This window comes from Pseudoliparis swirei, chromosome 21 (assembly GCF_029220125.1).
Source record: "Pseudoliparis swirei isolate HS2019 ecotype Mariana Trench chromosome 21, NWPU_hadal_v1, whole genome shotgun sequence".
Lineage (NCBI taxonomy): Eukaryota > Metazoa > Chordata > Actinopteri > Perciformes > Liparidae > Pseudoliparis > Pseudoliparis swirei.
The window spans coordinates 5148079-5160632 of record NC_079408.1 but is presented as its reverse complement, the minus strand read 5'-3'; the positions used below and the strand labels follow the sequence as shown (position 1 = coordinate 5160632).

Genomic DNA, 12554 nt, shown 5'->3' with positions numbered 1-12554 from the left:
TTTTGCGGAAAGAAACGCCATTCGCCATGAAAATTGACGTTGTTGTAACTCAGCCATACATAATGGAATCTGCTCCATATTTCTCATACATCATGACATAATGACCCTGAAGACATCCATATGCTAATTTTTTTTCTGGACTTAGCGCCAACTAGTGGCACTAGGAAGTTACATGTTTCTGGACTTAGCGCGGAGTTAATCTGTAATGATGTGGGCAGTCAGAAATTTCATCACATACATGTTATGGGCATCTGATTTATTGTTGAAACAAATCCTATGTACAGATTATTAGTGCATGTAGCATGCATTAAACACTATTTTCAGAAACCTTTTTCATGATTTTAGGGGTTAACTACTCCTAGAGCTTAAACCCGATACATTCCAAACTTGGCCTATATGGTCTTGAGACCTTTGTCTTGAAATGGCCTTAAAAGATTTCAATAATATTAAACTTTGTGCGTTTGCCGGACCGGCAAAGAAATTAGCCTCGTCGACTGTCGTATGAGAGGAACCTATTGTTTTTAAGAGTTATTATTATTATTATTTTATTTTCAAAAACAAACGTCGACTGTCCGCACCATGCGCCCCAGCAGACTTAAGACTTAAATTCCACATGCAGAAGCAGACTGGTGAAAATTTTCATATTATTGAGTTTTCGTATTAGTACATAAAGAAATGGCTCTCTAGCGCCCCCTACAAACTTCTTTTTTCAGTAGCAATAGTTTTCTTCCCCCGATGACCGATTGACTTGAGATTTGGTCCAGAGGTCAGAATTGACCAGCTCTACAAAAAAGCCTCTCAGACCCCTAAGCTCCGCCTACTTAGATTTTCCGCCATTTTGAATTTCTTTAAAAACTGTTTTTTTCCAACTTCTCCTAAATGCTTCGTCCGAATCATACACAACTTGTTGTGGTTCATTATTGATTCAATGCCATCATAAATCTTCGAAAGATAGTTAATATGTCATTGCGTTCAGAGGATATGGACCAATGAACATCCAAGGGGTGTGGCCTTATTTGTAAAGACACCTAACTTCCAAATCACTTGGACTATCCTCACCAAATTGGTAGCCTATGTCCACAAGGACACCTTTAACCTACCTTAAGTTTTTCATAACGTTTGAACATTAGGGGGCGCTATAATCAATCCCTCAAAATATGCCTTTTTGGCCTTTTTTCATGATTTTAGGGGTTAACTACTCCTAGAGCTTAAACCCGATACATTCCAAACTTGGCCTATATGGTCTTGAGACCTTTGTCTTGAAATGGCCTTAAAAGATTTCAATAATATTAAACTTTGTGCGTTTGCCGGACCGGCAAAGAAACGCCATTCGCCATGAAAATTGACGTTGTTGTAACTCAGCCATACATAATGGAATCTGCTCCATATTTCTCATACATCATGACATAATGACCCTGAAGACATCCATATGCTAATTTTTCCATATGCTAATTTTTTTTTCTGGAAAGAAACGCCATTCGCCATGAAAATTGACGTTGTTGTAACTCAGCCATACATAATGGAATCTGCTCCATATTTCTCATACATCATGACATAATGACCCTGAAGACATCCATATGCTAATTTTTCCATATGCTAATTTTTTTTCTGGAAAGAAACGCCATTCGCCATGAAAATTGTCGTTGTTGTAACTCAGCCATACATAATGGAATCTGCTCCATATTTCTCATACATCATGACATAATGACCCTGAAGACATCCATATGCTAATTTTTCCATATGTTAATTTTTTTTTCTGGAAAGAAACGCCATTCGCCATGAAAATTGACGTTGTTGTAACTCAGCCATACATAATGGAATCTGCTCCATATTTCTCATACATCATGACATAATGACCCTGAAGACATCCATATGCTAATTTTTTTCTGGACTTAGCGCCAACTAGTGGCACTAGGAAGTTACATGTTTTTTACTTTTATACACTGCTCCTAGATTATTCAGATCGCTCTCAAAATATACCAGAATAGACCTAAGACCTCGATGATGCTTCCCTGTGGAGCTCGTAGCGACACGTTGAATCACATTCACATGTAATTTACATGACAAGGTCTAGACTTCACATGGATACACATGATGCATGTATATGTTCACATTGTCACAGCGTCCCCTGCTGCTAACCCTGGACTCGCTCAAATCTGCTCCAAACTTCTCATGCTTCGTAGAATTCAAGGCCTGACGATATCAACAAGCCTTTTTTCACTCAGAGTCAAAGCGCCACCGACTAGCAAAGTAAAATCAGTGTCGCGTGACGAACGGTCAAACGCCCGAACGCCGTGCGTGCGCTCTCGGCCGAGGGGGCCGGCGTCCGGCCAGCACCCCCGACGTGCGAAGCAGGAAGAGGACCCGTTCATCGCTGCTTGCAGCTTTAATTTCTACTTATAATGTTCAGATCTCCACCCTGTCACTGATCGAGCAAGTTCTTCTAGATTTATATTAAATTGAGTTACATAATGAATTATGTAAAAATGGGGATTGTTAATATTAATCTGATTTATTGAAGGGACCGTAATGTCTAGGTTCCGGCAAAACATCAGAAGAGATGGCACTTTGCCTGTAAAGGAGAGAGATATTGTGTCTGCAGCTCAAGGGCAGCTACACGCCTGACCGTATTCAACATTCACACTTGTTATCAGTATTTACACATACCAAGAGGGGCGCACGGCCAACAGACAGCCCCCACCCGGGGGTACGAGGGATGGGATATGCACCTGTGACGAGATCTGGGTATAAAAGATGGAATCTTGATGTGCTAAAAGGGGGTGTGGTTTTCAGGCTTCAACTTGCATGTTGGGGAGAGCTCCCCGTGGTTTGTACTTTGCTTTTGATCAGTGAATAAACGTCTCCCTAAAGGAGAGAACTATAGCAGACTCGTATTATTGTATAAGCTCTTCCAGGCGGTTCAATTCTGAATTACGTTACAGAGGGGCGAGAGGGGAGTTTAAGGAGCGCATGTGTTGTTCTCCCACCAATCGAAATGCAGCAACAAGAGGTTTTATTTGTAATTAAAGGAAACATTCTGGATCGAGTTTAAATAAACTTCAACTCATACTCGATGGCGTCCATCTTGCAGTTGTACAAAGGGCCACATCTTGTGATTCTGAATGCTACGCTCTCTTTAATGTGTTTTCTAACTCAATAAAGAGGACATTGCAGAGTGACAGTTCTCTGGCTCTCCTACAAAACCTGACTGCCGTGATGTTTCCCGTTGTCTCCGACACCTGGTCTCCTTTTTGCAGCTTCCTTTCCTCAACTGAATAGGAAGCGATGGCGTAACACAGGCGCGGCGCATCCGCCGTCTTCATCGCCGCACAACCGAAGTCACGGCACATCTCGCCACGCGCTTCAAAATAAAACACTCATTGGTTAAAGTGAAAACTTTATTATCTCACATTACATTCTTTCAAATGCTTCAACACTGACACTTTAGCTTTTCACAAGCAACACTTGAAATTCACTTGGAAACTTAAAACTTTCTTTTTACAAATTGTCGCAAAACTTTGGCAACAAAGAAGATCTTAAGTGGATAATATGAGAATAAATATGAAACAGCATTTATAATCATATAGGTTATGAAGAGGGCTTCCTCATCAGCAACCAGGGGGCCTGTGTGTCTCAAATACAGTAAATACATTCTGCTGGTGTAGTGTGTTGACTTCATTGGATTACTTTGACTTTGTTCACGTTACACTTGTGTTTAGCACAGGGCCGTTCACATTAGAGGTAAAACACTGCAGACACACACACACACACACTGGGAGTTTGGGATTTGTCTGTCCTTGTGACGACAGGGAATCTCATTCCATCATTCTGCTGTTAGACACCAAACGGGATGATGAGTATTGTTTGGGCTTTTTTTGTTGTTGTGGCCATTCAACCTCTTAGCATCTTTATTTCTGTGCATCAATGTGTCTCCCCTCCCGTCCTCTCTTCTCCTCTCAGCCGCTGACGAACACTAGTCTGGCCGTGTAGGCCAGGTCGGCGAGGTACAGCAGGAAGTTGACGGCGGTGAGCACCGCCACGGCGATCAGTCTGGCCGACGTTCGGCCGCCGCCCTGGTGGTGTTTGTCGAACTGGAACACGGGCCAGATGATGGTCGCCGTCAAGTACATGATGACCGCCAGGAGCCCGTAGGCCGACAGGAACTTGGAGAAAGGGATGGGGAGGCAGCCGGTGCACTCGCCCACGCACAGCACCACCACCGCCATGGAGAGGATGAAGCAGATGCAGTACACCGCCATGCACCACTTGAGGGCCGCGTGGCGGTCGTACGACACGGGGTCGCTGACCAGGATGAAGATGATGCAGGCCGCAAAGGTCTGGCACACCTTCAGCAGCCCGGGAGCCGTGGCCATGTAACCCGCCACCTCTCCTGGCCTCGCTTTGGTCAGGCTCACCTCCCCCATGTAGGCCACCGCCGCCAGGCAGGAGAACACGGTGGCGGCGATGCGGTAGTCGCGGACCTCCCCGACGAAGCGCTGGTCCTTGAGGAAAAAGAGCGGGAAGATGACGGAGGCGGAGAGGCAGAGGAGGGTGGCGTAGCAAGCGATGGTGATGGGGAAGTTATTCCAGGACACCGGGGCCCGCGTCTGGAGGCCGAACAGCTCCACCAGCAGCACCAGCAGGGTGCAGGCGAAGCTGAAGGCCCAGCAGAAGATGCACCAGTCCGCCATGCCCCCGTGGGACAGCGAGGCGCCGTGCACTGCCACGCTGAACGCCACGCAGGTGAACAGCAGGGCGGCCACGCGCACCCAGAGCAGCCGAGAGGCGGGCAGCACGATCAGCGGCATCGCGGGACGTCGCGCTCAGGCGGGAGGCGGAAGTGGCTTTCTGCAGTCCGGCGAGGGTTTTAAACGAGCTGTGACGTGAGATCTCGTGTCGGCCGCTTGTCACATATTCTGCAGGAAGTCAACAAAAGAGGAGGGTCACGATACATTCAAGCCAAGTTTGATGCATGTAGATGCAGATTATCGTTGAGAAATCCTCTTTTATAGAAGTGGAAGATGATATTCTTGTAGCCCTAACTTAATGATGCATGCACGCGTCTGAGCAGCCCATAATGAAGACATCAAAATCGAAAGCATGCCACATGGATGTCACATATGTTGTTACATATTATCAACATACTTTTTTGTTTGTTGTATGTGAGCTAATTTAAAACCTAATGTTTCGAGGAAATGACAAACAAAAGGTCAACATGGTGAGAAATGGAAACATCAAGTCTGCCTTGCTCACGGAGGAGGAATGTGTGAGCGACGTGTTCGAGTCGTGACCTGCAGCAGCGTTCACGGGAAGTGAAAGCGTTTCTGTTTAAACTCGACCTGGAAAGTTCCTCTTTCTGAAAAGAAAGTAGGCGTCGTACATTTCTAACTGCAGGAAAGACCAAAGCTAGTTGAGATGTGTGAGGTAAGATACGATGAGATAAGAGGATCCTGTATTAGTCCCATAGTGGGGAAATTTACAGGATTACAGGTAAATTGCACACAAGAGACATAGTCAAATACAAGATTTAAACAGGTGATATATATATATATATATAATAAACTAAAAAAAAAAACAGTGCAGTCTACAGTAATTGAATATTATATATACAGACAGAATAAATCTAACTGTTTTGCAGTGTTTATATTTAGACAGGTTAAAATGTCACTAGGAGGAATCAGCCGGCGCCCTCTAGTGGCCAAGTGGAGGATGTTTTTGGGGGTTTGGCCTCAGGGAGTTTGACAATCTGTTCAACACACGACACAAACCCCAGAAACAGACACAACCACTGTGTGACTGGAGTTAAACCGGCCTGAGATCGGCTCATTATTTACAAATATAACCACAAAGTGCACGTGTGATTCCTACGATGTTTATCTCCTCTCATAAATAAACTGCATCGTGGTGAGAATACATCTCTAGTCGATCTGCTTTGTTTTCCGATATTATCTTTTCGCTCTCACAGTTCACAGGCACGTATGAGATATGTGAAAACTAAACACGAAACATAAACGCTGCATGGAAGGGTGGAGAAAAGTGCACGAAGACCAACATGGGCAGGGATCCTCCTCCATTTCAAAGTGCACTGCACTTTGGGAGGAGAAGGAAGAAAAAGAGGAAGAGGAAGAGGAAAAGGAGGAGTAGGTACCGATGATATTTTCCTTTCACAGACTATCTTGAGCAGTCGTGGCCCTGTGACACTGACTCTGGCCTGGCGCGCAGATGCTTACAGGTGGTTGAACTTTAAATGAATTCAGACCCGGGCATGGCTGCCCTCCTCTCCGGGTCCAAGGAGAAGAGCCCGCTCCCTCGCGCTCACCCTGCAGACTGCCACACCGAGCTGTCTTTTCGGGCATTAACTCGATGAGCTTCCGGTTCTGAAGTGTAATGAGACCCGCGCAGACCGGAAGCAGCTCATGGCACGTCTGCAGCAGGGGAAGGCCAACCCGCGAACCACGTGATCACGTAATGACTTGAGAAGGCCGTTATTATAGATCCGAGTAAATAAATCAAAAATATATACTTATTTATGTATTAATTATGTATCTTATCCTGGTGAAATATGCGAGTTGGACACTTTATTATGACAAGGGGTGGCTGGTGTCCTCGCTGCCGACCGGAAACCAGACAATGTATTTCCAGTTTGCTTTCTTGATAGTCTGCGTTTCCTTTATGGTTTAATACTATGCATACCTCGGTTGTTACTGCACATTACTGTTTCTGTGACGATCGACATGTCCCACTGCTCTGAAGTGCGCGCGCATGGGACCAGAGAAAGCCTCTTAAAGCTGGCTACTGTAGTACCGGAGATACGGAGTCGGAGGCGGAGTATTCAGGATCGAATTCCAATCTTTAATATCCATACAGGCAGAGAACCTTAACAACACAACTGCCTAGCATAGCGAGTTAGCAGGAATGACCTGCCTCCCCCTGTGTTACCACTTAATCAGTCCGTGTGGCAACACTATTCCTAAAGGTGAATTATGTTACATTCGTCACCACAAGCCCCCAGCCCCAAATTCACACATAAACAAAATCTGCGTGGCGGGAGGAACAACTCCTAATAACTGGAGTTGGTGTTTCTGTTCGTGGTCCCCCGAAGAGGAGGGACCGGAACAACAGGTCTAGCACCCGTGACAGGAGTCAAAGCTGGGGCGGCCCTTCTCGTGACCTTGAGCACCACCGGTTGGCCCAAGTCCAAATGAGCAGCCTTCACCCGATCGACCGAGATGTGCTCCGCCTTGCCACCCAGGTCGACCACCAGGTGCTTATCCCGTGTTCCAAGACCCTGAAAGGTCCATCATAAGGAGGCTGCAGGGGACCTCTGTGTGCGTCGTGGCGGATAAAACGTGCCCAGGCGTAGATCCGTGGGCACCTGAACCCCGGAGCCGTGCTGAGTAGTAGGTAGCGAAAGCTTCGGCGTCCAGCAAGAAAGCCGCTGGGCCCTCGCCGACCAGGAGCCGGAAAATCCTGGAACCCTCAGCGGCTGACCGTAAACCAACTCAAGAGCACTGCAGATCCTCCTTGGCGCAACCCCAGCATCACCAGGGCAGCTTGTCCACCCAGTTGCATCCGTAGGCTGGCCTTAGGCCGCCTTCATGGAGCGATGGAAGCGCTCACAGAGGCCGTTAGCCTGAGGGCGGTAGTCCTGTGCAGCTTAACCCCAGACCGCCAGCCACCGTTCCAGAGCTCGGACGTGAACTGCGAGCCCCTGTCCGAGGAAATGTCTGATGGGGTGCCAAAACACACCCACGTTGCAATGAAAGCCCGCGCCCAGCGGACCGGCGTCCCCCAGCGGAACTGCCTCCGCCAGCGAGTCGTCCTGTCCACCATAGTGAGGAGGTATGAGAAACCCTGAGAGGAGGCAGCGGACCAACTAAATCAATGTTCACATGGTCAAACCTCCTCTCCGGCACCAGGAAACGCTCCAAAGGGGCCTTCGTGTGGCGGTGCACCTTAGCGTTGACAGCACGCACTCCCCTGCCCAAGTCCTCACGTCTTTTTAAGTCCATGCCAGACGAACTTTGTGTGGCCGCGCACTGAAAGCTTAACGGGGTGCGATGGGCCGTGCACTGCCTCAAGGCGCCTCCAGCAGGCGGGGACGCGACAGGCCGTAAAAACGTCACAAAGCAGAGTGATGTCCGTCGCCGAACACCACGTCCTCAGCGACCTGGTCCGCCGCCATCGCGTATAATCCAGGCCCAACTGGGCGGCCCGATGGCGACCCTGGAGAGGCAATCAGCCACCAGGTTTGACTAGCCAGCCACAGGCTTAATGCCGGTGCTAAACTCTGAAATGTATGAGAGCTGCCGCTGCTTCCAGGCTCCGCCACCGCACGCCAGCGAAGGTGGTGGCGGCTGTGGTCGACAAGCGCCGTGAACTCACGGCCCTCCAGCAGAAGCGGAAGTGCCGCACGGTAAATAAAGACCCATGAGTTCACGATCAAAGCGCTGTACCTGCGTTCTCTGGGCGTAAGTTGGCGGCTGAAAAGGCGGCGGTTGCCAGCGCCTCCACCCACCGACGCATCTGTAGTGATAGAGATGGGTGCCGTGGGTGATGGGTGTGCCAAAAACGCGCGCAACAAAGCGGCCTTGACCTCAGTAAAGCCCCTCCGTTTCCACCGTCCAGTCGATCGCCTGTTCAAAGCCTCATACAGCGGCCGCGCGATGTGGGCAGCTCGGGCGATAAACGGTGATAGAAAGTCACCATCCCCAGGAACTCCCGTGCGACCGACCCGGACTGTGAGCGGGCGAGGAGCCGCGACAGCCTCCACCTTCGCCGGCAGGGTGTCGCCCGCCGTCTGTGGTGTCGAGGACGGAAGTCAATGGCAGACAGCCCGAACTGGCACTTTGCAGGATTAATGATTAATCCATGATCGCTGAGCCGCGTGAAAGGGCGCGGAGGTGGGACAGGTGCTCTTCCACTGGCGGCAAGCGACGAGTATGTCGTCCAGGTACACAAACCTGACGGCAGGTCCCGTAGCACAGAATCCATCAGGCGCTGGAATGTCTGATTTTGAGCCCAAAAGGCATCCGGGAACTCAAAAATCACCGCCGTCTTGGGAATGTCTAGAGGGTGCATGGGCACCTGGTGGTATCCACGCACCAGGTCCACTTTGAAAACACCTTTGCGCCGGCCAGATGCGCGAAAAGTCTTGTATGTGCGGCACGGATAGCGGTCGGGCGAGTGGCGTCGTTGAGCCGACGATAGTCCCGCAGGCGGAATCCGCTGCAGCGGAGAGGCCCAAGGGCTGTCGGAGCGGCGGACGATGCCCAGGCGCTCCATAGTCGAAAACTCCGCCTCGCCACAGCCAGCTTAGAAGGGTTCAACACAGGAGGACCCTCCGTCGTGACGTGGTGCTCCACGCCATGCTTGGTAGTGAGTGCAGAAAAGGTGGGTAACGACAGGTCTGGAAACTCAGCCAAAAGTTTAAGAAAATGTCTGACCCTGACAGCGAGCTCGACAGTCCGTCGTCGCTGCGCTGCCGAGTGTGCACACCAGGGTTTATTTTAACGTCCACTAACAGTCCATGGGCACAAAAATCTGCCCCAAGCAGGGGAAAAGAAATGTCCGCTGTCACAAACTCCCAGCTGACGCTGACCCCGATGCACAAACACATAGGCCGCACGCCGTATGTGCGAATGGGGCGCCATGACCATGCTCTCCTGACGCAGGAACTACACTCCGCTGGGCGCCCGTGTCACACAGAAAAAGGGTCTTAAATGCTGTCGTTGATAAAAGGAGCCTGCCCGTGCCTCACGGCCACTACTGGCGTGGGCCTCCGTTTCCCGGAGGTTTGTAGCTGCATGGGCGATGCACTTCTTTGCCTTTGTCCAGCGTGGTAAAAGCACTGTCCGGTGTCTCCACGCTGATTAGACATAGGCGCCTCCGCCGCCGCCCCTGCCTGTAAACGGGCCGCCGAGCGTCACAGCTAACGCCTCCGCTTCTGGCTCTCGTGCCGCCAGGAAAAAGCGGTCCGCCTCCTCAGCCAAGGCGCGGGGGTCTGTGATGGCCGTGTTGGCCAGCGCCGTCTGGACCGGCGGAAAACCTCCATGAACAATATCTGGGGATCTTCCCCCCCGAGCAGATTCAGCATTTTCTCCATGAGATGAGACGGTCTGCTGTCCCCCAGGCTCTGAATGTCAAGAATCTGGCGGGCTCTCTCCTTAGCAGATAAGCTAAATGTCTTAAGGAGGAGCTCTTTAATCGCCTCGTATTTGCCCTGTAGCGGGGGAGCAGCGATGAATCCCACCAACCTGGACGATGTGGAACTTCCCAGCGCCGTTACCACTAGGTAGTATTTTGCGTCCCCGTCACGGACCTGACGGCAGGCGAAGTGTGCCTCCACGTGGGCAAACCATGCCTCCGCCGCATGCTCCCAAAACTCCGGCAACTTTACATAAACATCACGCTCTGCCATGTTCACTAAGTTTCTGGAAACTTTCCTAGAAACGTCAGGGTCACCACTGTAGTACCGGAGATCTGGTCGGAGGCGGAGTATTCAGGATCGAATTCCAATCTTTAATATCCATACAGGCAGAGAACCTTAACAACACAACTGCCTAGCATAGCGAGTTAGCAGGAATGACCTGCCTCCCCCTGTGTTACCACTTAATCAGTCCGTGTGGCAACACTATTCCTAAAGGTGAATTATGTTACATTACGTGTCACCACACTACACACATATTTTAATGCATTCTTTTGCGCGTGCATGCAGCTGGAAGAAAATCCCCCCAGACTCAGAGGCGACATCATGAACGCGGACGAGATGTACTTTTTTAAGGGTGAAAAGTGGACACTTTTTAAAACGGACTCGTTCCAGATGTTTCCCCCAAACAGCGGACGTACCAACGCCGTACCGCGCCCAACGCCGCGCTGCCGTCATCATCGACCAGAAATAGACCACGATAAGCGACATACTATCAACTCTCTGTGAGAAGACAAACAAACGAACACAAGTTTTAAAGTTGATCTTACCTTTTTCTTGGCTCGGAGGTGTGTTTCGTGTTTTTCTTTTGTCAGAAGCCTAAAGTTCCTGTGCAAGCCGTGCGTACTTGGAGACGCATTCCCCCTCTCTCCTCACACCTCTCCAGAAAAGAGCATCCCACGCCCCGAGTTGGCCATATTTGGTAAAGAATTGAATTCCCTCTCCAAGCCTCAGCCTCAGGTCGTCGCTATTCCTCTACTCAAGTGGGTCATATTCTGCCAGTTACATAAATAAACTCTCCTAAGATGTGCAATGAATAGATGTGATTACAAATAAAGCACTTTTCAGTACAGTCAAACTTAAGAAACTTAAGTACACAAAAGTATATTTCAGGAAAAAAAGAAAATGCAATCAATATGTTGTTGCTTTGCTTTGTGGTCTGCCATTTGAAGATGGTTGCAATTTTTTGTTAAAAAATAAGAATAATACATTGTTTGGAGATTTTTTAGAGCATAAATGTATCAATAAACCATATTCTATTTTTGACCGTTTTTAGGTAAAACATAAACAATGATTACATGAGTGCTTAATTTTTATACAGTCTGAATATCTTTACCATTTGGTGACATTTGAAAACAGACAGGTTGAAGGTGTTTCATTTTCTCTGAATAACACCTGCAGATTTTCTCTTCTAGATACATTTTACAATCTATATATTTTATAAAATGTATTTATTTGTATGACACATATATTTCTCATGCCAGTCAGTAGCATCAAGGTTGCTGTGGAGCAAACTGCCTACAGTACCATAATATGTCCACATGAGGGCGCTGTTGAGTTTTGTTTGTACATACGATCTCTTAGAACATTTATATATACATTTCTAAAAAATAAATTCGCCAGGTTTTATTTAGAGAAAATGAAACACGTTTAATCTACCTGTTGTCAAATGGTACCAAGTATAGCGCCCTCGTGTGGACATACTGTGGTTCTGCAGGCAGTTTGCTCCACCGCAGCCTTGATGCTCCTGACTATTGCGCCAGTACCTGCACTAAATTGGCATGGGAAATAGATGTATCATAACAATTAATATATAATATATAATATGCGAAGGGTGGATTGTAACATTGTTTTTTTTTTTAAATGCAGGTTTTATTCAGAGAAAATGAAATACCTTCAACCTGTCTGTTGTTAAATGTTACCAAATATGGCAACATATTTAAACTACAGAAAGACTCAAGTAATCATTATTTATGTTTAACATCAACCACTGTTCTAATAAAATATGGTTTATTTATATATTCATAATCTAAAAATAACTATACATTCTTATTTTTTAGCAAATAAATATCCTCTTCAAATGGCAGAGTGTAATATCACCACAAAGCATAGCAACCGCAACATATTGTATTGATTGTCTTTAAAAAAAAATCCCAGTTCTTGAAAATAGTGATCTCTGCTTTGTTGTTATCCCGCTATCTTGACTGGCTACTGATACATCGCCATGTTCTCAGAGGTCATACCTACAAACGGAGCACAACGGCGCCCTCGTGTGGACAACCTGTGTTACTGCAGACAGTTTGCTCCACCCCAGCCTTGATGCTCCTGACTATTGTGCCAGTTCCTG

The 12554-nt window shown here is 48.0% G+C and overlaps 1 protein-coding gene across 2 annotated transcripts; it reads right to left on the bottom strand.

Moving 5' to 3' along the window:
* Positions 1-3384: 3384 nt before the first annotated feature.
* Positions 3385-11134, bottom strand: LOC130211719 (myeloid-associated differentiation marker homolog). 2 transcript variants are annotated; one of them, XM_056442678.1, is made up of 2 exons: positions 10978-11134; positions 3385-4916 (listed from the first exon to the last, which is right to left on the bottom strand). In XM_056442678.1, the coding sequence occupies exon 2, from the start codon at positions 4806-4808 to the stop codon at positions 3957-3959; it is 852 nt and encodes a 283-aa protein (XP_056298653.1). In that variant the 5' UTR covers positions 4809-4916; positions 10978-11134; the 3' UTR covers positions 3385-3956. The 2 variants fall into 2 exon arrangements, with proteins under 2 accessions (XP_056298653.1, XP_056298654.1); XM_056442679.1 differs by lacking the exon at positions 10978-11134 and adding an exon at positions 6149-6360.
* Positions 11135-12554: the final 1420 nt, after the last annotated feature.

Coding starts and splice junctions, on each gene's coding strand:
- LOC130211719 (XM_056442678.1), bottom strand. CDS start 4,808: ATGCCGCTGATCGTGCTGCCCGCCTCTCGGCTGCTCTGGGTGCGCGTG.